General features: G+C 34.7%; 4 protein-coding genes across 10 annotated transcripts; 2 read left to right on the top strand and 2 right to left on the bottom strand.

Moving 5' to 3' along the window:
- On the bottom strand, positions 1-5,722 carry LOC120766615 (14-3-3 protein epsilon). Of its 2 annotated transcripts, XR_005704610.1 has the most exons (5): positions 5,117-5,722; positions 1,071-1,540; positions 821-1,001; positions 577-763; positions 1-521 (listed from the first exon to the last, which is right to left on the bottom strand). XR_005704610.1 is itself a non-coding variant. In XM_040092226.1 (4 exons), exons 1-4 carry the CDS (start codon positions 5,178-5,180, stop codon positions 708-710), a joined length of 771 nt encoding a protein of 256 aa, XP_039948160.1. In that variant the 5' UTR covers positions 5,181-5,722; the 3' UTR covers positions 1-707. The 2 variants fall into 2 exon arrangements, 1 of the variants encoding a protein (XP_039948160.1); XM_040092226.1 differs by having other exon boundaries at positions 1-763.
- Positions 5,723-7,005: 1,283 nt separating this feature from the next.
- On the top strand, positions 7,006-9,111 carry LOC120766593 (RB-associated KRAB zinc finger protein). The gene is made up of 4 exons (XM_040092201.1): positions 7,006-7,260; positions 7,316-8,123; positions 8,233-8,310; positions 8,370-9,111. Exons 1-4 carry the CDS (start codon positions 7,099-7,101, stop codon positions 8,969-8,971), a joined length of 1,650 nt encoding a protein of 549 aa, XP_039948135.1. The 5' UTR covers positions 7,006-7,098; the 3' UTR covers positions 8,972-9,111.
- Positions 9,112-9,709: 598 nt separating this feature from the next.
- Positions 9,710-15,314, bottom strand: LOC120766579 (transcriptional regulator ATRX homolog). 3 transcript variants are annotated; one of them, XM_040092176.1, is made up of 4 exons: positions 15,063-15,314; positions 12,843-14,780; positions 11,322-12,194; positions 9,710-11,255 (listed from the first exon to the last, which is right to left on the bottom strand). In XM_040092176.1, the coding sequence occupies exons 2-4, from the start codon at positions 14,656-14,658 to the stop codon at positions 10,162-10,164; spliced, it is 3,783 nt and encodes a 1,260-aa protein (XP_039948110.1). In that variant the 5' UTR covers positions 14,659-14,780; positions 15,063-15,314; the 3' UTR covers positions 9,710-10,161. The 3 variants fall into 3 exon arrangements, with proteins under 3 accessions (XP_039948110.1, XP_039948117.1, XP_039948126.1); XM_040092183.1 differs by having other exon boundaries at positions 12,843-14,774; XM_040092192.1 differs by having other exon boundaries at positions 15,163-15,314.
- Positions 15,315-16,632: 1,318 nt separating this feature from the next.
- Positions 16,633-23,481, top strand: LOC120767623. 4 transcript variants are annotated; one of them, XM_040093792.1, is made up of 6 exons: positions 16,633-16,780; positions 17,024-18,091; positions 18,151-21,433; positions 21,489-22,642; positions 22,709-23,134; positions 23,193-23,481. In XM_040093792.1, exons 2-6 carry the CDS (start codon positions 17,078-17,080, stop codon positions 23,415-23,417), a joined length of 6,102 nt encoding a protein of 2,033 aa, XP_039949726.1. In that variant the 5' UTR covers positions 16,633-16,780; positions 17,024-17,077; the 3' UTR covers positions 23,418-23,481. The 4 variants fall into 4 exon arrangements, with proteins under 4 accessions (XP_039949726.1, XP_039949735.1, XP_039949744.1 ...); XM_040093801.1 differs by having other exon boundaries at positions 16,633-16,784; XM_040093810.1 differs by having other exon boundaries at positions 16,633-18,091; positions 21,489-21,539; positions 21,603-22,642.
- The last annotated feature ends 150 nt before the right edge of the window (positions 23,482-23,631 follow it).

Raw genomic sequence — 23,631 nt, 5'->3', positions numbered from 1 at the left:
TTTATCCATCATGTTATATTATTCGTTTATTTATGCGTTGTTTACCATTTCAAACTTTATGTCTAGTATTTCTAAGATAAGTTCTCATCAATTCTTCCATCACTTTTGTTGACTGTAATTCGCTCATTTTTATTTGATTGATACAATTGTTTCTTTATTACTATTTTCTATCCTCTTCTCTTAATATTTCTTTATTGTAGAATCCTTAAAATAAACTCGATTTTCTTCTATTACATTCTGAATGTTGCGTTTGCAACGATTAACTGTGTGAGTGCGAATGTATTGCCTGTTTTCTAGGTTAAATGTTATTATGCTCTAAAATAATTAGTGTTGATTTTTATTATATTTATTTTTATACTGATGTATTTATCATTACCGTAATTATTAATAATCATTATTTTGTTGTTTTAATAATAATTCTGATTTTAATAATTATGTTTAATGCAAAAATTTTCACACATTGAATGGGAGCGGGGCAGGAGGAATTTGTTTGAGTTATATTTTAGTTTCAAGTGTTTTTTCTGAAAAATATTTATTAATTTTTTTTTATGCAATTGAGATGTATATAATGTATACCATTGTTGTTGTAGTGTATTATAATGTTTCTCGTTTTAATGTGTTTGTGTGTGTGGTTGCTGCTGCTGTATTACAGTAGGAAAAGGTATATAGAAGGGATTTTATAATTAAGTAAGGTGGGGTTACTTAAATTACGACACATCCTGATCTTCAACATCTTGAATTTCCGGTTTTTGTTCGCCATCACCTTATAAGAAAATATCGATTGATATATTTCTTTAATTCATTCGAAAGTATTACTTACCATCAGCCTGCATATCAGACGTCCATAATGTAAGATTATCCCTCAGTAATTGCATGATAAGTGTGGAATCTTTGTAGCTCTCTTCGCTTAAGGTATCTAGCTCGGCAATGGCATCGTCGAATGCAGCTTTCGCTAATCTACAAGCGCGATCGGGCGAATTAAGAATTTCATAATAAAATACCTGCAACCATATACAAAAGTAAGTAAATGTTTTATGACATATTCCCGATAATTATATTATTAATTCTACCGAAAAGTTTAACGCCAAACCCAAACGAATGGGATGTGTTGGCGGAAGATCATTCATTGCAATATCGCTGGCAGCCTTGTAAGCAATAAGTGAATTTTCTGCCGCATCCTTACGATCCGATCCAGTAGCAAATTCAGCCAAATAGCGATGATAATCACCCTTCATCTTATAATAGAATACTTTGCTTTCACCTGTGGTGGCGCATTTAATGAGATGATTTTCTAGCACATTCAAAATATCGGAACAAATATCGCGTAACTCTTTCTCCACCTGCCCACGGTAGGTTTTGATCATTTCAAGCTTCTCCTCAGCGCCTTTATTTTCCTCTTTTTGCTCAATTGAGGTAATTATACGCCATGAAGCACGTCGAGCGCCAATTACATTCTTATAAGCGACTGAAAGTAGATTTCGCTCTTCAACAGTTAGTTCAACATCGAGGGAAGCAACTTTTTTCATAGCTTCAACCATTTCTGTAGAAAAAAAAGAAATAAAAAGGTTTTCTAATGTTAAAAATATATAGACAAAAATTAATTAAAAGTATTTCGTAAAATAAATGTTACTATTTAACTTCTGCTTTCATCAAAATGCATTTATAATGCAAATCGCTTAATGAAAACTGAATTGTCTCCCAAATTGGTGGTTCCTTAGCCTATGTCAATGTAATATAAACTATTTAATTTTTTATCATTTTCTGACTTCTGTTCGTATTTATAATTTTTTTTTAGTCAATCTCTTAACTAAATAAGACAAAATAATTTAAAAATACCAGATGATAAAGAAAAGATAAGCTCATTCTTAAATTTCCCATTAGCATTTTTGAGCTGCAATAAAAATTAATAATTCCCTAGTAAATCCCTTAGTTTTATATGTTTTACTCCTTAAATTTACCAATTCAAAACAAATAATTTATAATTGAAGGAATATTCAAAATTATTAACAAGTTTATAGAATTGGGTCTCCTTAACGTTGAATCTTGTTTTTAAATATAAAAAATGTATTATAAACCACATGTAAGCGTTCAATTTTAAAAATTGCATAGTATAGACAATACATAATATTTATTATCTATCTATACCGGTGAAATCAGTTCCCCACGTTTCAAATTAATTGTTAAAATTTTAATCTGTACAAATGCCATTAACCTGCATAAGAGCGACAAGGCTGCCAATAGCGGTAGAATGCAACCACAAGTGCGAAAATAAGAGGATAAACATGTGATACAGACAAATAGCGAACGTCACCGTTCATCGCATCTGCGCTTTTCAAGGCAACAGACTGCATTGATTCTTAACCATGTAGCTAGTATAGGGTGCCAACGGCAACGCCGTCAACAAACTACAACTACATATCCATATATCTTCGTCCTTTTCGCACTAATATAAAATTACACCGGTGAGAGTACAAAGAAAAAAATGAGTAGATACGAGGTGTATACTTCGCACTACAATTCTACAGTTACTCATAAATGATATTTAGATGTGTTTAAATAAAAAAAATAATAATAATAGTAACTAAATTCGAATGTGGATTACAGTTTATAAAATATAAACATCACAATGGGAACGAATTAAAAGATTAAATAGAAATTATTTTTGTACATAATTTGATAAGGACATAGGCATTTAAACACATAGTATAACAAACATATACATAAGTATATGAATCGACTGTTTGCAAACCAGTAATGTCCGTAAATGTCTATAAATTGTTTATTCTAGATCAGTTAACTAGAGCAATATTCAAATTATTTTTTCTTTAACGGTTATTTAAAACGCGTTTTGTGGAAAGATTGATAGGTTAAAGGTTAGGAAAATTAGCATAGAGGGCTGCATTTATCTATTTAGAAATTACCTCACTCAATATTTTTGTATTAGAAACAGTTAACAACTTCTGAATAATGCGTATACAGTCTATGCTAAAAAAAATATATAATGTATATGTATGTACATATATAAACAAATTATAAAATAGCATGTTATAGTAGTTAAAAGCTGGGATTTTAAACTGAACTCTTCGTTTTAAACATTACAACTTGAAGGGCACTACAAAAGTACCTGACCTAATGTTAATTAAAAATATTTCTACGAAGAAAATTTCGTTATTTCTTTATCCACATTATATACAGTAGCAATTCCTCATAAGCGGACAGGGATCTGTTCATATGGGGCGAGACAAAAAAAGAGTGTGTAAAAGGCATTCTTAGAGTCCGAAGCTGCAACTCAGTACTATATTCCTATAGAACTAATAAATACGAGTCAATGCTAGCCAGTAGTGAATGAATGATAATTAACCCATTAGTTTCCGTTGAGCCTCCTCGAACCAGTGGCACCGGCACAAGACAATTTCTTTGATATGATCATTTTACGTATTTCTTTTAAAAAATCGTCTTAAAGCACCAAAAATTAATAAAACTTTAAAAAGCGGAAAATATAAATTTTACACAATTTTATTGACAAATTTTATGAAATCTTGTCCGTTTATCAAGATAATTTGGGCGAAATATTACCAAAATATTGTTCGAGTCATTGATATGCACTCATGTGCGGTTATAGGAATTACTTTTGTATGGAAACGTTGCTTTCATGAAATTGGTCCAGTTATGAGACACGTACGGCTATAAGGATTGTTCGGAAAATTTCGCAGTATATACATATAGTTGTATGCAAATAGTTAATAAATGAAATTCGAATTTCCCTAAGTTAGTATAAAGCATAAAGTAATATCCGTTTGGAAATAATTAAGCCCGTATTAAGCTCATATCGAATAACTCGGCCAATACAAGATCAAACTAGCTATAAATATACACTACCAGAAGTTGAAAATTTTATTTTATCCTTTATAAAACCTCCAAGGAAAAAACAGTTATAATGAGGACTATCGAAATATATGTAGATAAATCAAATATTTAAAGATGCTTTGGGTTTATTTCATCTATGTATATACAATATAACAAAGATTTGGTCAAAATCAACTAGCACAAAAGGATAATGTGTAACATTATAAAGCAAAATGTTTATTATATGCGTTTATTTAAATAAATTTGTTGGTATGTATATTAACTTGTTTGAACTTGGCAGATTTTTTTTTGCATTTTTTCTCCATATAAGAATTTGCAAACACGACTTCCAGAGACCGATCGATTTCATTCATCGATTTTTCACGCTAGCAACCAGCCACGAAGAAACGCCACGGCAACGAGGTGAAACACATACGAACGAATGACGTATATTCGCGGAAAGGTAAAGAGAAAAACATCCAGCGCGATATGACAATTCTTAGAAAAAAGGGAAAGAACGGCGATGGTATATTCAAACAGAGGAAATAGTCATACTGCTCACTCGTGCAGTGAAAATATTAGTATCCACTGCAAAATATAAAAATTAATGTTCCGATGATTCGACTCGGTCATCTAGACATTCCCTTTAATATTATAGTATTATAGTGAATGAGTAAAATCTATTTAATTAAACAGTTCATCTGTACATATAATATGCGCACTACAAAATTATTAGTAAATTAATATACTTGGTAGTTACGAAGTACATAGCAAATAAGTCAAATTGCTGATTAATTTTATTCTAATGGAATTCGGGACATGACTGCGAGAACATTCAAAAATGTAACTCCATACGTCTTGGTATACTTTTATAGATAGGCATTGGGAAAACTCGTTTAGACACCATATAAGTATTATTTTCTTTTAAAACAAAATTTAGGTTTACATATCTTTACTAATGAAAATTTATACTATCACGAAATAAAATTCTGGAGCAATCTAACCACGAGAATTTCAATCACCGGCAAAAAAAAGACACAAGTTTTGCATTATCTTGTTATTCCGGCCATCTCGCTTCTTTGAAATATTTCCGTCCTAACTGCTTCTAGTTGACGCATCAGTCCGTCTTCGTCACAAGCAGTATACTAGACCCGCGTGTTTTTCTAGTCCATTTTTCATCTTTCAATCCACACCCCAGATTGATAAATCAGGACTGAATTTTCAACGACACTGCATATATGACAGAATTTCAAACACCCCACGTACTTACCATCATAACGTTCAGCTTGTTCAGCCAATTTGGCCTTGTACACATTATTTTCACGTTCCGACATTCTGTTAATTGCGTTAATAAAATCCTCAGATATTAAACTTTTAGAAAGTTTCTAATGAAATATTTAATTTAGCGTCGGCGTTGTATTAAAACAAAAATTTTCAGCGTTCTACACTTTTTTCGTCGTCGCCTGCGTTTCCGAAATTCAATTTTTACTTTTCTCTACTACGAATTTTTTCTCTTTGACAAACGTTTTACTTCTGCTTCTGCTCCGGCACTAATGTCGCTGTCGTTAACCGACTGCTTCGCTGCTATCGCTTTTCTTCCTCTTTTCCCCCTTTTTTTAGACTGTCGCAGTAGCCGTCGCCGCTTTGCTCTATTCTTCTTTCTTCTCGTAAATCAACCGCTTTAAATTAGCGTCCACAGTTAAAAAAAAACGAAAACCTCAAAATCCAAGTATATACTTGTAGCCAAATGAATCCCACAAGTCAAATAATTATATTAAATCAATTTTATTTGACAAGTTATCAATTTTAAATCGCTTTTTATCCGCAAAACTTCGATGAACGTCGTTGCTCGCCGCTGTCAACTCGTTGATTCATTTCCTACACAACCGAATACCAAAGGACGCTTAACGAAGTTAACTTACTTTACCTTCGTTTTCGACAATCAATATGGCCGCACCTATTTTCATGTATCGATTGCTATCTCATTTCTCAACACATGTTAACGGGGAAATTCGTTCCTTCGTCAAATATTGTAGCAGCTATCTCACATACTTCATTTTTCCATCTAGACTATTTAATGCTGTATAATAGAAATTTTAAAATTGTAAAATGCTTGCACTAGCTGATAGAGGTCGCTATTCAGCTGAAATTCATATTAGCTTGTTTTCGCAATACTTAAAATGGAATTTCACATTTTTATGTATTTTTTAAAAATACTGTCTTCTCAAAGAGTTTTATTTCAATACTACTTTTTTATTTTTTTTACTAAAATTTAAATTTTACACTCTTTTATTGTGTTTTATTTTTTCAAAATTGATAATTCATATAGAACATACATTGAAAATCAAATAAGTCGATATATAGCTGTACGTTAGGCCAATAAATATGAAAATCGTGAGTTCTATTTAGAAAGTTGTAATTTTTCGAATTTTCTAAATATTTTAACGTTAAACCACTTTGATCGATTTAACATAAAACAGTGATAGAGACAAGCTTGCGACACACAGCGTCATATGGTCCATTCACATAGAACTCGCTTTGCTTGACACTTCATACTTTAAGAACGAAGTGAGGAAAGCAAAGGGTATATCAGAATGAATGCGTTGCTTTCAGTGTTTCGAATAAAACGGCGACTATTGCTTGGCAAAGCGTAAGAAGACGAGAGTTGGCCAACATTCAGCTTCGCCTTACTAACGTTCTTAAACAAAAGCAAGCAAAAGTTTCTGCATCAATTCTTTTTATGTATTGCAATAAGAATTGATAGTGTTAAAGTATGAGTATTAGTATAAAGGTATGTATTGTTAAGCAAGGCAAGAAAAGTTATATGGGAATTGTTCAACTCTAATATATGGATATATAATTGTGGTACTAAATACAATGAAATGTAATATTTTATAATAAACACAAATTTTATAATAAATTTATACGAGAATTACAAAAATTGTGATTAAATTAAATAATGCGCTTGATTCTCATAAATATTTACTCTTGGGAAGGAGGAATGTAAATATATATGTTTATTGTATAAGTTAAAGAATTATTTTATTTTTATTAAAATAACAAAACCACAATACATATTTACAGCCTGTGTGTAACTGTTTTTCGCATATTTGATTTTTCGACGGTCTGGCACCATCTAATTATTTTGAACAAAATTGTCATATAGAATACCTGGAGAGCTTCAGTTTTGATTTTTTCTTTTCGCATAGCTTTTTATAAACAATTGATCCAGGCCGTATTTCTTATATTAACATGTCGGATAATGCTGATATTATGGATGGTATAGAACCATGCCGGACGTGTGGTATATTTTATTTAACAGCATCAAATTTCCTACGTAAAATTTTTGATTCCAGTACAGATGAGTATGATTTATCACATATTCGCTCTGAATTAGCGACTTGGAATGTTGAGGTAAATACAAATATCTTTTGAAATAATTCAATATTATCCTATTATTATTTTTCAGATTAATCCGAATGATGGATTGCCACAGTATATATGCACGTGCTGTATACTTGAATTTAAAAAGGTTTTTAAATTCCGGAATCTATGTGTAGAACTACAATCACAATGGAGGAATTTATACAACATACGAGAAGAAAATAGAATATATATTAAAAAGGAGCTAATTGAACCAGATGAAAAAAGTGAAAATATTTGCGATTTTATATATGTTGACGACCTAAGCGATAACGAATTCAATGGAAAAAGTGATGCAAGTTATACTCCTTTTAAAATTCCTCATATTCCCATTAAAGAGGAACTTATAGAAGGTGCGCCCACACTCAATGACAATTGTGTTTCAACAATAAAGAATACATTTAATGAAAGCAATATTAAGAGCACAGAAATAGTTTTCGAAACCAATCAATTTCAGAACCTAATGCAAATGCCGAACTACGATTCTAAAATATTGGTCTCTCCAGTATCACCACTATTGGACAATTCCCTAAGCTCGGGTGTACCATTTCAATTGAATGAAGAAAAGGTAAAACCAGTGCAATGCAATTTATGTAGACATATGTCAGCTACCACGGAATTGCATAAACAGCACATGCAACGAATACATGAGCTGAAAGACATGGAGTGTCACATATGCGGAAAACAATTTAAAAACACTACTGCTACACGTCTCAAATTTCATCTTAAATGGCATAGAATTAGCAAACATATTAAATGTGCTCAATGTGGATTTTTCTGCGACTCACGTGAGACTCTTAAAGAACATACCAAAGCTATTCATTCTAAAATTGAATGCACTAAATGTGGCAAACGTGAGTAAAAAAAAAAATATCTAAATATTAAAGTGAATATGGTAGCCAATAATTGGCCTGATTGGCCACCATAAGCACTTATATATATATTGTGTAAATTTCTTTTTAGGTGTCTTGGGGAAAAAGATGAAAGTCCATATGCGCGCTCATGGATTTAGATCATGGCAATGCTCTTACTGTGATAAAGGTATCTTACTGTGGTAGTCAGTATCTATGTCAATCGTCATGTTAATTTTTTATTTTAAGCATTTGAGTCGGAGAACGTACTTGAGGCTCATATTTGGCAAATACATGCTCACGAAGATGAGACGCCTATTGCTTCAGAAAGTACGGATTGCCCCAGTAAGGAGGAAGAACAAAGTCTATCTTGTAGCCAATGCTCTCAGCTTTATCCTACGCAATATCAACTGAATACACATAAGCTGCTTTGTCATTTCAAAGAAAATACATCGGACGATGATTCCTTTTGCAATACGGAACTTCAGAACAATTCGGAACAATTTCATTACTCAGAAAGACAAGATCTTGCAATCCCTATTACAAATATAGGAAATGCTAATGACGTAATTGAAGAAACCCGAGTTCATATAGAAAGCTCCTACAGTTCTAGTATCGATAATGATTTCACACAAGTTATCTCTTCTGATGATGAAAGCGGTGATAGCGAAAGCCAGTCCAAAGAAATTGTTTATCCAAAAAATACACAATCATTTTCAAACACCGATCAACTCTGTACCCACTATCAGCAACATTTGAAAAAATCTGAACTTAGCTGCCATATATGTGGTAAATCCTTTGAACTCAAGTTTAGTCTAAATCGTCATTTGAAAAAACACAAGAACACATAATTTACATCTTCAGTCTTTGGGTGACTAGTATATAGTGTTCTATTGAAAGACATTCATAAAATAATTGTGTGCAAACAAAATAAAAAATCTGAAATGTAAACATAGTCATGTTTGTACATATGTATATTTTTCCATAAAATTTATTTTGATTCTGAAATAAAAAAGGACATGTTTAACTATAAATTATGATGACATTTTTTCTTAGGAAGGGGTAACTATCAATTCAAAGCAGCCTAATATTCAAAAGTAATAAAATGGGATAGACACATAATTAAATCAAAAGCAATTATTATGCATGGGATATGAAACGTCACATGTACATATGTACGTATATATTTTCACATGTCTAATGTGTTGATGTTCGAAAACGAATATTAGTGACTCGACCAAATGAAAAACGCCAATTTATGATCATATCCATGCGATGGACAAATTTCACGGAAATTTTTGATCTCCATCAATAATGTATGGTTGTTATAATTCTGTCGAACAGTTTCGGAAACATGCACTACAAACATCAGAAAAAAATTAGATAAAGTAGATCTAAAATCTATGTGGTTTAGGAACAGTACTTTCAAATAGTTAAGTAGTGGAATATTATTATATAAGTAGGCTTGATAAATTCGCGGAAAATAATTTACTACCTCACATTTATTTTATTTCGTGATGGTCGGTTTTAAAGCGCAATAAATCAATATTATGCAAACCGACAAAGATGCATTACTTTACAAGGCATAATGACCATAGCAACATTTTTCTTGGTTGTATTATTTATTGAATAAAGTCACTCAAATTATTTCACGTGCTTGCATTTATGTGTTTGCAAAAACAAAACAAAAAAACGATCTATGTACGAATATGTATGTGTTATTAATTATATGTGTATTTTCTTATACTTATCCTCAATGCAAAAATTGAACTTAAACGTTATATTTTCGAAGTTGTTTCTACGCACTCTGTAAGATGGTATTTTTAACATATATATAACATATCATTGGTGTGCTTATGGGGGCAACTACATATTTGTTACTACAATTGAGAGCAAATACCGATATAATCAGGACCGTAAGCAATTTAATCAGCGTTTTCTTTCATTCAGAATCAGCATTCAGCAGATCTGTCATTATTCTCGGTGCATTTCTTATTCAGTTATTTGTAAATATTTAGAGAATGGAGCGAGAAGTCACTAATTAATCAATCTCGTATACCTCATTCTCTTTGAAGCCGGACGGGCCTGGACCAGATGGAGTAGCTGGCGGGTTTTCTGTTGCAACTGGCACTTGTTGTCCAGCTTGTCCACTAGAAGATTGGAAATATCCTGCTGCATTTGGATTTTGATTTGCGTACAAAAGTGGACTCATATACATTCCACTTGGATGGGCAAGTGTTGCGTGTAATGACAACAGCTCTTTATACATTGTAGGATTATTGTTATTCATTTCGGTATATAAATGTTGCAAGTATGTGGGAACAAGTTGTAGAGCTTGAGTATGCGTTATTTCCGGATGATCTTTGACGATCTTCATATTGAGTAACTGTAACAGTACATCCGAACGAAAACCAAAAATGCGGTTAGATGTTACTCCACCGGTTGCATTACCTAATTGACCGCCGAAAGCACCGCGATCATACGACATATATTGGGCAGTTTGAACACTACGTGTCTTTTCTGCTTCATATTCTGCCCAAGCAGCCTTGCGTTCAGCATCATTAAGATTCTCGCTTTCTTCGTTTTCTAAAAGCGAATCATGTTCATGATACTTAAATATCATCGGTTCGTGTTTACTGAGTAGTTCTGCAAATAACCGATCTTTTGGTAAAATAGGTATTTCTCGATCACTTCCTGGTTTTAACTCATAAGAATAAAGTTCCTGTAGATCAGATTGATTGTAGTGACGAGAAATTTGTTGTTCATCTATAACTCTTTTAGCTGTTGCCTGTTTTGCTACCTGGCGCTCATATACCTTTTGCTCCATTGTGCCCATGGCTATGAGTCGATAAATATAGCAAGGCTTTTCCTGACCAAAACGATATACTCGAAAAATGCTCTGGGTGTCATGAGAAGGATTCCAAGAGACGTCGAATATGACAACACGATTTGCAGCAACCAAGTTTATACCTAAGCCACCAGCTCGTGTTGAAATGAGAAATAGACGACCACGCAAATTGTTAACATCGTTAAATTTTTTGCACATCGCTTCACGACTCTCGACGGAACATGAGCCATCAAGACGAAAATAATCAACTCCCGGCTGCCAGCAACCTTTAAAATCGCCGACATCACCTAAAATTATAAATCATATTAAATTCATTTATCCTTTGTATTTATAAATAAAAATATTATTTTTGCCTTCATATTCGTATCCTTTAGTCCTACTGTCTATTAATGACAAAAAATGTTCGATTACATCGATAGATTGTAAGGATTGCGAAAACACCAGAAGTTTGTCACCAATAACTTCACATTCTTGTAGCAAGTTCATCAGTATCACCAGTTTCGGGGAATGATTTATATTGTTCAACTCCTTTTCCTCCACAAAACGTTTCCACCATTCTGATGGATCAGCTTCTGGTTGTGGCGGTTCCAATTCTTCAATATCACTATCTTTATCTATCTGCTTACGACCGGATGAACGGGCAGGTTTACTTCTACTTTGTACACCACCAGTTCCACTACCACCACCGCCGCTGGCGAAGGATTTTGATGAATCCACAGACGTTTCTGAACCGGTGTCACTCTCAGCATCATCATCATCATCATCATCAATAAAATCCTCCATTGAGTCCGAGTCATTAGCCTGCTGTCGTTTACGAATAACTGTATCACTATTCATTCGTAAATTCATCGGATGGGTCCATATTCGACGCAAATCCTGAAAATCTTGAAATAAACGTGCTCCCTTTCCGCTAATATCTGAGCCACTAACGTCGCGCTGAGTCGTCATGTAATATTCGTATAGCTGCTGTTGCAGATCAGAGAGAGTTGTATACACAGTATATTCGTGCTTTGGCGGTAAATATGGTGCCAGCACCGAATAATCACGTCTCTGAATGCAACCTTCCAACATTTTGTGCAAAATGTGGGATCGATGCTTCATAAGACGAATATCTCGCTCAGTCGAATCTGTGTATTGACCATTGGTTATAGGATTCACAAACCGATTCAAATACTCCTTATATGTGCCAAGAAGGTTCGGTTTGATAAATTGAATCATGCAATAATCTGTAAAATATATAAAGGAAGGAAAATCGTTGTATATATTCAATTACACAAACATAATAATGTATTCTATTATATTTATGGACGAAATGAAACTTGGCGAACTTGTGAAACATTTACAACCAATTATTAATGTAACTAAATTGTGTATGAACGCGATATTAAAGACAAATTGTAGATTCATCTCTTCACATTCGAGCAAAACATTATTGTATTCCATTTTGATCAATTCCACAATATTTAAGTATTATCACAATAAATGATACTTAATCATTATGAGTTATAAAAAAGTGGTGTTTAAACATTATATTAAAGTTTGTTACCAGAAATATTAATAAATTTATGAGTTTTATTCTATAAAATAAAAAATTAGATACAGTATTACCTTTTTTTGCCTGATATGAAGTAGTATATATATTAAATTATGAAAAGTGGAACGAGTTTAACTGATATAAATCGCATTGTGTGTATTGATTTTATTCCTGTATCCTTTAACAAAAATACTCTATAAATAAATCATTGTCGGTCACTCGGAATCATATTTTTGTATTTAATAATTTTAATTCTAAGCTAAAATATTTATAACATGCTAATTAAAGTCGTAACAGATTTATATATAAATAAGTAAAAACATTCAAGATCCATACTTACATTCTTTAAGATTGTTCTGAAGTGGTGTACCAGTCAAAACAATTCGTCGTTTAGTTCGCATTTTAGTAACTGCTTTACTAATGGAGGTTTTCTCATTTTTAAGTAAGTGACCTTCATCACAAACAACTAGATCTGGACCTGGGTCCACCAGCGTTTGCTGCAATATTTCACGTTGTTTCTTGCGTAAACCTTTTGCCTTTTCGTTAGCCAATATACGATACATGTCGTAGCCTATAACGCATGCTCCACCTTCTTCGAACCACTCGTTTAGTTTGAAAATTCTGGTTGGCTTGTCCTTGTACTTGGACATGTCATATACTTCCACATTACGTTTATTAGCAAATGCAATCCAGTGATGGAATTCACGTGCCCAATTATTGAGGGTACTCAAAGGAGTTATTATTAAAACGCGTTCTACTCCGGTTCGTCTTGAATTTACTAATAAAGTGTGGGACAGGGTTACTATTTGTAATGTCTTTCCCAAACCCATGCAATGAGCCAAAATGCAACCGGAACCAGCATTATCTTCAGCCTCCTTCATTGTTTCGAAGCAAGCATCCCACATAAATTTCACACCAGCTACTTGATGAGGTTTTAATTTTTTTAGAATACCTCTATCAACTTCTAGCAAAGGTTTTTTAGTTTCCTCATCAAAGTCCAGCACCAATTCAGTGACCTCAACATTTTCTGGCTTTTCGTAAATTTGATTGTACAACTTTTGACGTTCCTCTATACGTTTGCGTCGCTCTTCTTCCTCTTTAGTTGCATTTTTTGTGGTAATGTCTAGATCCTTGGTTTTTATAATTTTACGGATATGTTTGCGTTTATTTTTATTTTTCTCATCAGCATCTTCCTCATCTGATTTAGCACTCTTTTTGACCTTTCCCTTCCGCTTAGCATCGCTATCATCTTCATCACTGCTTTCCTTACCACGACGGAGACGACCGCGTTTTTTGGGAACTGGCTGTGGTGTGAAGTCGGAATCATCATCACTACTTTTCTTTCTTTTATTAAAAACTCTCTTTTTGCGTGCTGGTATCACTTCACTGTCACTACTTTTGCCATCCGACTCCAGTTCAGATTGATCGTCAAATTTGTTAACGTTCTCATATGTAGCTGAGTCTGATTCATCTGAATCAGAATTCATAACTAATTTTCTACTTGATGCTGGTGACCTTTTTTCGTGGAAAGAATTCTTATTATTTTTTATAGAATTATCTCCACCGTTGACTTTAGTAATAGTCAATTTTTGGCTTAAAAGGCTTGAAGAAGTTGGAAAAATGGTTCGTTTTATGCGAACAGTGCACTGCCTTATGCGGGGCAGCGCTCCCTCTAAAGGATTTGATTTTTCGTGTTGAGCCAATTCGTCTGATTTTACCGAAACCGATTTAATTTTTTGTGGATTTGATCTTTCTTTTTCTTGGTCTTCCTCACTGTCACTTAACTCTATCAGAGTACAATTATTCCTATTCTTACGGTCAGGTAAATGCCTAGACTGGGTTTCGGATATCAGTTTCTTATTTTCTTTAATTTTATTCACTATTGGTTTTTCCAATAGTTTTTCTAATGGTACAACACGCACTTTGAATTCATTTCCAGAATTTTGCAGGGCTGATACTTGTTCCGAACTGTTATTTAAAGATATTATGTTCGATAAACGAGCTTTTTTGCTTCTTTCGTTCTGGGATTCAGATTCATTTTTGTCCTTATTTTTTGGGTCAAATTTGGAGTTAACTTTATTATTGGCCGTTGAGCTATGATTATTTCTGTCTTCCGCTGAATTTGCATCAGAATCCGAAAACTTTTCTTGTCCCATAGATGCAATTTTACAAAAAAAAACTACGCAGTTCCTGTTGTGGAAACAATTATTCACCAGCAGTGATCAGTTCTATAACGCAAACGAAAACATTAGCCTTTTCAATTAGGAAACAACTGTATCTGCAAAAAAAAGCATATCTATTAATACATATGCAGAATTTTGTTTGAAGTCTATATAAATTCAATTTAAAAACTATTTGTATTTTTTCATTATACCAAATCGTCTTGCTTTTTCTGGACCTATTTTATAATGTACACAAATTTTGATAAATGCAAAAGGAAATTTACTCAATTCGTGAGAAAACGGAACTTGTCCTTAAATATCCCGTATTCAAATTGTAAAGTAGTACAAGTTTTCAAATGAATGAATCTATTGTTTGATATAAAACGTTTTAAACGCACCTAGATATGCGGTATGTGCATTTTACACCAAGCAAATATTTTTTTGTAAGGAATTAAATTTTCAATACAACCGAAGTAAATAAAAAAATACGCGTCTCACATATTTTAATTAAGTTGAATGCGTAGAGAAAATATAATTTGGTTTTATCTTTCACGTTTTTGCAAGGATTTTTTCTGCAATCCCTTCTTAGAAAACACAAATAGTCAAACGCCGCTAAAAATCGGAATTTTTAACTTTGCAGGTATACATAGATCAACGCAAAGATGTGTTTCGCGAGTATACTGCCAGATGAGCGTTCGCGTGTCGTATAAAATCAATTATTCACAATAATATCAAAAAAAATATTTTTTTGGTTCTTTACGTTTTTTATAACTTCTACTGAAATTAAACAGTTTACGATTTTCAAACTAAATGTCCGTAAGTTTTCACCCATTTATCAAAACATATCAGTGCTAATCGTAAAGCTTTAAATTCGATTAATTTTTAAATACAAAATACATAAAATTATATGAGCTTCCCGGGTATAAAATGAATTTGGAGATCTTGAAAATTCTGTTTTAATTTTTTCTTACTATAATGGAGTCAACTTAACAAAAATGAGAAAACAAATGAACGGATTATAATTGTCCTGCAGTACTTAATTTACCAGAATTCATTTTGAATTACAAACGATTTTCGAATAAATCGTTGTATTCCTTACCTGTTTACCGATAACATTGGAACATTGTTAGGTGAATCAGAACAATTGAGACACGAAAACTTTTCTTTATTCTGTATTTATACTTCCTCATTTCAAGAGCTAGCGGCTATATCAATATCTCTACGTATTGCACAAACACTCTCTCCGCGGCTTTTACCTTTCCACGTCGTTCCCTCACCAACAAACCACACATTACTGTTTCCGAAGTTCCCGTGTCTGAAGACGTTACATGTATGATAACATATATATACATTTCGGACCTTTTCCTTAAAGTCTGGTTAGCAACCATCTATCAGTTAAGGAAAAAAAATAGATAATATCACTACAATCTTACATTATTATTGAATCATTCAGTTTTATATATATGTAACTACGTTGTCGTATTCTACACTCGACATACGTAGACATTCTATTTAGAAATCTCTTTAGTATGTATTTTCAATTAGTTCTTTGGTTCTCAGCTAGTCACGGCTACAGAAATTCCATTACATTGACAGATTTAGAGCGGACCGTGCAACTCATACGATCTTTGGCTAGGAAATGGATGAACACTCATACGTACACAAGAGTTTGGGTAGTTTTGTCCATTCGCCCTTAAAAATCTCATAGAAACTTTAACATACATATTTAACATGGTAAATCTCGGGAAGCTCTGCTGGAGAATTAACAGATTGTTTAACCTATAGGTGGCTAATAAGACTTATTTGAATCTGTATCGGCTGTGTTCATTAAAGGTAACTATAATCGAACTGTGAATACGCTAAATGGGCACTTAAGAGAGATTGAATGTACCATAGTTGACAATCAAGTGACAATTCATGGTATGTTCAATACACTGAATATTAGAATATTAGACGAAATGAGAGGCTGTGTCCGAAAAATAATAAATTGAAAAACTGAAAAAATGTTCAGATGAGGAAAAAATTTGTAATGAGGGAACAGCATTGCTCGTAACGCAACATCGACGTAGACATAATTGAACCAAAGTTAAATTCAGTGAGCGTCAGGATAAAAAACGTGGGTAATTGTTAGATTTTTTGCAATAGTTGAGGTTTTGAAGTTGATAGGAAGTGAGATTTAATAATTTTACTTAGAAGTATTGTACTCGTATAAAGTGAAAATATAAATAATGAACCCATTCTTGCGGAGAAAAAGCAAACGATGATGCAAGAACTTTTGCATTCATTGAAAGTTTTGGTCCCCTTCTTGGTATAGAGAAATTAATTGACAACATTTGTTTGTAATATTTGTACGTTACAGTGAAATAAACAAAACTCTGACAAAACGACATTAAATTAAAAAGGTATTGTGATAATGGCGCAACTGATACAACAGGATATGAGCAATACAATGTCGGATTCAGAGATGAGTGCTTCTGGCGGTGCACTGGAAGATAGTGATACGAATTCTAGTAGCAGTTCTAGTATGAGCTCTTCAACTTCTAATTCAGACATGAATGATTTGCAATTAGATCCACTGGAGCTAGCTAAAATAAGAAATGAATTGTTACGTTTGCCGCGGGGTTTATGTGAAAGTATGAAAATCTTTCATGAGTTTTTCTCAGTAGACACATGGAATAATATACCTGAAGCGATTCGAGCAAGTTTGGAAAAGCATTTACCAGATTTTACAAATATGCTTACTCCTCAAGAGATATCTATGGAGATGCAGCGTACTTTATCTATGCTTTTTAACGGTGACTTAATGCGATTTGGCCACTCACCTCTTTTTGACTTGCAACAGGAATTGGAGAGTGGAAATTTTAGGCCTGACGTCGTGCGGCTACGCCAAAGCATTGCTAAATCACGACGACGTGAACAGCGATTTCAAAGATGTGAACGACTTAGTCAACTTGCTAAAGAATTGTTTTTGTCTCGTGAACGCCTATTGCAAATTGCTTACAAATCTGCGCCAAGCACCAAACTACGGACAGAACGTGCAACAAAGCGCGAACAAACCATTTTTCATGCTGATACAAAACTTTGTACTGTGCGTTGTCGAAAACGTTTTAGAAAAGAATTAGATAATATCACAGATCAGTTGGGCATTAAACCTAATGAATTAAGTGCTGACGAGGCGGATGTTTCCTCCGTCGAAAATGTCACTGAGGAAAGCCATTTCAATCTGAAATCTGAAATATCATCTGTATTGAAATTACCTGCTTCTGGTACTGACCGTTTGATTTTCAGTACATTATTTAAAAGACGAAAAAATCTTGCTGACGAAGATGTGATACGCACCGATCAGAATACGCAACAATCTAGATTATCAAATAGAAATTTCCGATCGTATATACGAGAGCACAAACGGCGGAAAATTACAGAGCCGGTATTTATTTATTATATACTTACATATGTCTAATTTCTCATTAAATTTTGAATTTTCAGACTTTACCAGACTTTGAAACTTCCGACATACGGCTGCGAGATGTGTGTGCAAGGGCACAGATGGGTGGGAATTTTAAACAATTTTTCGGTGTGGGTAAAATTATCGGAAGGAAAACTAAACCTAAACCGGTATCTTATACGGATCCTCCAGCATTAGTACCAATTACGGCCAGTGATCAATATTCTGACACATATGGAAAGAACGAAAATGAGGTCAAATTAGATATTCTATCGATTGAGGGAGGTTCAAAAAATGTAAAAGAACAACAGGTTGAACATTTTCAACAGCGTTTATCTGAACCTACAAATGGAACCTTACAGCATCCGTTTCTTCCTGAAGATGGTGCACCATTTAACATATTAGATGGTGAAGTGGAACTTCAACAAGAAGAAGTTGAAACCTACGGTAACTGCGATGAGGCTTTACCAAGTTTCGTAATTTCCAATGAAGTTGTCTTACCTACGATTGAACAAACAGAAGTACCCCCACAGAAACTATTGCAAACGCCTCACAAAGTAGACGACAGTAATGTCGATTTACAGGGTAAATATCCATTGGTAGAAAATAGTTGTCAAAGTACTTTAGTTGAACAAAATATACCAAAGCTAGAGTCTATATTTGCAAAGGTGAACAAAACTCCTCTCAAAGAAAAGGCTCGATCGAATTCTCAATTAAACTACAATGCAACCAATATTTCATCGGCAACTGGAACATTAGGAACTCCAATTAGACGACAAACGCAACCCTTGATTTCACCGACAAAAAGCCTTATTCCAACGACCCTTGAATCATCTGAATTAATTCAGGAGACTCATGCTTGCTTCTTTTCGCTTATACGTGATTTGTTTTGCGCAACACCCCATCACCGAATGCAATACAATGAACTGCGTATGAGGATCGATATCTGGTTGCGGAATCCTATTACTGCTTTAAACGATTGGTATGCTCAGTCCGATAACTGGTCAGCATTATTAACATCTGCTATAAATTTTTTGGCTGGAGATTTCTCCGACCAACCAGACGAATACGTTCCATACTTAGAATTCAAATCCCAACAAAATATTTTTCAGTGGATAGGAGCAGGTCGTGACTCTGACACCCGTCTCTCTAAGTTGTGCCTTTATTGGTTGCAACGTCGTGAAATTTCGGATAGAATGCCGAGTGCTGCTTGCCAAGTAATTAAGGATGATGGAAAGGAATCTTCAAATAATATAAAAACAAATAATAACACTTACAACTCGAACGAAATAGACGATGCTCCGGTATCATTCGATGGTGGTATATCCCCACCACCTCCACCACGCTGTCCTACGACATGGACGGTTTGCGCGGCTACACCAGAGGAAATTGTTGAGTTTCAACGACAGGAACGTGAACGTTTTGAGCAACCGCACCGTGCTTATACTTACCATATGCATGGTTACGAAAGTGTAGTCGGTCCAGTTAAAGGAATATACACACAAATGTATGCTTTAACTAAGGCTCGTGGACATAGTATGATGGTTGGAAATCGTCCAAATTTTGTCACCATTTTAACATTAGTTCGTGATGCAACTGCACGTTTACCGAATGGGGAAGGCACTCGGGCCGATATAGCCGAATTGCTTAAGAGCTCGCAATATATAAACTTAAAAGAAGGGGAAAATGTACTACAAACAACGGTGAGCGGAGCATTAGATCGCATGCACACAGAACATGATCCATGTGTGCGTTATGATCCAAAGCGTAAAATTTGGATTTATCTCCACCGAAATCGAAACGAAGATGATTTCGAGCGAATACATCAGCAAAGTCAGGGTGTAGGGAAATCCAAAAAAATTGCACATCGTAAATCTAAGGCAAAGGTCGCATTAGCCAAAGCAACTTCAGAAATCAATGATCCGAATTCTCTTTTAATTACATGTGAGGACGAGGTTAATGTAGGAACTGTGAGCACAGCAAACACCACTACAAAAATTAGCGCAGCTTTTTCGATGCCTGCATTAGTACCAGCAAATCCCATCATTGTAAGTAGTCAAAGTGCCATTGAGCAACAAAAAATACCACTCGTTATCACTAAACCATCGGGGAATCGTTCGCTCCCTGTGCCCCCATTAAAGTACAACATACCGCACCAACAGCAGAAATCTTTACTTAAAACGGCTGTTCAATCACAATCGCAACGGCATCAAGAGCATCGACAAATCAATAACACTACTGGTATTGATACACAAATACCACAACACCAAAGGATTCAACAGCGAATGACAATCTTAACAAAAAATGCAACAATAAATGAAGTGGTTTCAGAAGAAAGTAAGGTCAACAAACAGTTAAATTTAACTATGTCACCAATCAAGTCTAACTTAACGACGATAACAACGGGAAATGTTAACTCCACACCAATCATTGTTGCTACGCCATCTGGTCTTCAAACTGTGCACGTTTCCAGCGCTACAGTTGTGACACCGTCCACAGGCACATCTGTTTCAATAGCATCACAGAAATCTCCATCTCTTAGCGCCACTTTCAGTGGAAAAAAAGTGGCTTTGAATAAACCTATCATTATAAATCAAGTGAAGGGTCAGTCTACATTAAGCGGGACATCGCAACCCAAATCCGCTTCACACCAAGTGCTTAAGCAACAAAACATTGTTTACGCGCAACAACAACAGAAGCCTACACAAGGTTTCATTATTCCGATCAGCATGTCGAATTCTATTCCGAATGCTACTGACGTTGAAGTTCAAAATATCACCAAAGAAACAAATGTGCGAACTTTACCACTTTCATCAATTTCCACGGGTGGTTCTACAACCATTTACATGGATAATACAAAGTTTGTTTCTAATGTGGGAAGTTTGTCACCAGAACAAGTACAACAAAACAAATCACATGGAAAAAATATTATTCGAATTGTGCCAAGTATCAGTGGCAGTGGAGTAAAATCGATTTTGCAATCTGCACCAGCTGGATCGGTTGTTACTTCCAGGAAACCTCCCGTTCATGTTATCGGTCACCGTGTTGTGGCAGGGGGTAGTGGGATGGGAACAATACGGGCACAGACGCAGCAAAGTAAATCATTTGGTAATATATCGCTTATGAGTAATAATAGTGGGACGCAAGCATTTGGCGTATCATCGGTGGTATCTGCTGCTGGCGGTTCTACGCTTATAAAAATGTCTCCACAAACATTTGCAACTTTACACAAGCAAAATCAACAGATAGTTGTGAAGAAATCTTCTCCCTCGTCGCCTGTTACAAATCAGCAACATCGTGTAATCGACAAGTCCACTCTTTTAAGTAATTTTATAGATAATTTTTGTATTTGTTAACATTTATAGTTAATTTTTTTCAGAAAATTGTACCGTTGTTGCCCAATCTGGTGGTCTAACTACGCAAACAATAGGTAAGAAGGTCTTTATGCATCAAACATCAAACGCAGGAGTTGTTCACAAATCCGTCGTTAAAGATGCAGCTTCTGTTGGATCACAAACCTCTTCAACGCCAGTAGCTGAGAAAGTTCATACGATAAATACAACAAATCTTACTTCTCAACAACAGAGAGCCCTTCTTCAGAACTTAAAGCAACAGCAAAACATTCAATTGAAGTCCGTGCATGTGGTTCCCAGTGATTCATCTAATTCACAGCCACAATCACAAATAAATCAAGTCGTTTCGCGCCCTCAAACCTTGGCGGTATTACCCTCGGTAGCGAATAGCGACGTTGCAGTTGGACAACAAGCAACCAATAAAGCTCTAGCTGTGATGGTTCCTCAGGCCCAAAGCCTCCCACGTGTTTTAAAGGTGAGCTCCACGAATTCTCAAGCTCAGCAGCAACAGCAAGCTATAGCAATAGCTGGAAATGACACTCCTGTAGGTACAACAGCGAGCGGAACTCGAATTCTCACAACTTCTACCGGCCAAATAATATCATTGGAGAGTTTGCTCCAAAAACAAAGTAGCAATGTTTCGTTGAAAACAAACCTCAGTGGTGGTGTAGGTGCTATTGTTAAAAACGTTCATTCAGCCAGCATTTCACATCAACAACAGCCCCACCTCGTAACATCAACCGGTAATACAACCTCATATACCGTCGTATCGCAGGCAAGAAATGTAAATACACATCGTCCCACCACATCGCAAACATCGGATAGCGCGAGTACAACAAAAACTACACTCGTAAGCGGAGGTACTGGACGCATCTTTATGTCGACTGGTGGACAATTGACTACTCCTCAAATAACCAAAGTACTCGGCAAAGCTGGAGTGACTACAAATTCATCTACTACTGCGACCACAGCAAGCAATATACGTGTAATCAAAAATACATCTAACATTGGAGGTGTTTCAAATAGTTTTAATGTTACAAGCTTACAAGGGAAACAAGTCGTTTTTGCTGCAAAGCCATCTACGACTGTAGCTAAAAATGTTGGAAGCTCGGCTCAATTACACCAACTACATTCCGCTGGTGTGGTAATTGGTGGACAAACATTAAAATTACACCGAAACGTGAGTTTATACCTAAAAAAGTAAACGTTTATATACTTGTTAAATACAAAATGCAATCTTTTACAGCTGCAACAACAAAATAAGATAGTTAATTTAACGTCCACAAACACTACTAGTAATAGTAGTGGTGTTGTTCCTACTCAGCAAGGGTCTCAAATGCAAACAGTTATAATGGGAAACCAAATATTACGGGTTCAACAAATGCAAACGGCAGTGAAAACTGTAGGTTCAAGTGGAACAGCGATTCAACAACGTATGCCAAGTCTACCGGTTGGTAATCTAATTACCGGAAGCTCGGCTTTAAGTAACGGTAATGAGACATCCAACAATGCGACTGCAATTAACTTACCAAAGACTGTGATGCTTGGCTCTGGCGGGCAGACAATACGTTTACAACAGTCACAACAATCGGTTCCAATGACCCATCATCTGCAGCCCGTATCTACACAATCACAGACTCAGCTGGTTACTGTTAAAAATTCATCTCAACAGGTACTTTTTAATAAGCATTTGAGACTGTTTTAGTAAATCAAATATCGAAAATAATCAGGGCGTGAAAACATCGAATCCTGGACGTGTGGTTTTGGCTGTACAGGGAGGTGGGCAAATATTTCTTTCGCCTAACTTTCAGGGGAATACATTAAACCTGAAAACATTGCAAAATATGAAAGTGGTTTCCTTATCATCACATTCAGCGACTTCTGCGAGCAACTCAAATCAGAGCGAGGACAAGTCATCAGCTACATTGCAGAACTGTGGTAACAGTAACTCTTAAGAGAGCTCTATTATAAGAAATTCTGTTTTATGAGTAGATTGTGAAAAATGAAGAAAAAAAATTTGTATGTTCAATACACTATTATAAAATTAAGAACCCATTAATTAGTAATTGACACAATAGCTAAAATACATATAATGTACGAGCAATTACTCTTTTGATAAGAAGTTTACGTTCAAAACAATCGTAGTTCTAGTAAACATTAAATAGTAAC

This window comes from Bactrocera tryoni, chromosome 1, assembly GCF_016617805.1.
Source record: "Bactrocera tryoni isolate S06 chromosome 1, CSIRO_BtryS06_freeze2, whole genome shotgun sequence".
Taxonomy (NCBI): domain Eukaryota; kingdom Metazoa; phylum Arthropoda; class Insecta; order Diptera; family Tephritidae; genus Bactrocera; species Bactrocera tryoni.
Note: the sequence above shows the minus strand (reverse complement) of the source record. Positions and strands in the feature narration are given on the sequence as shown.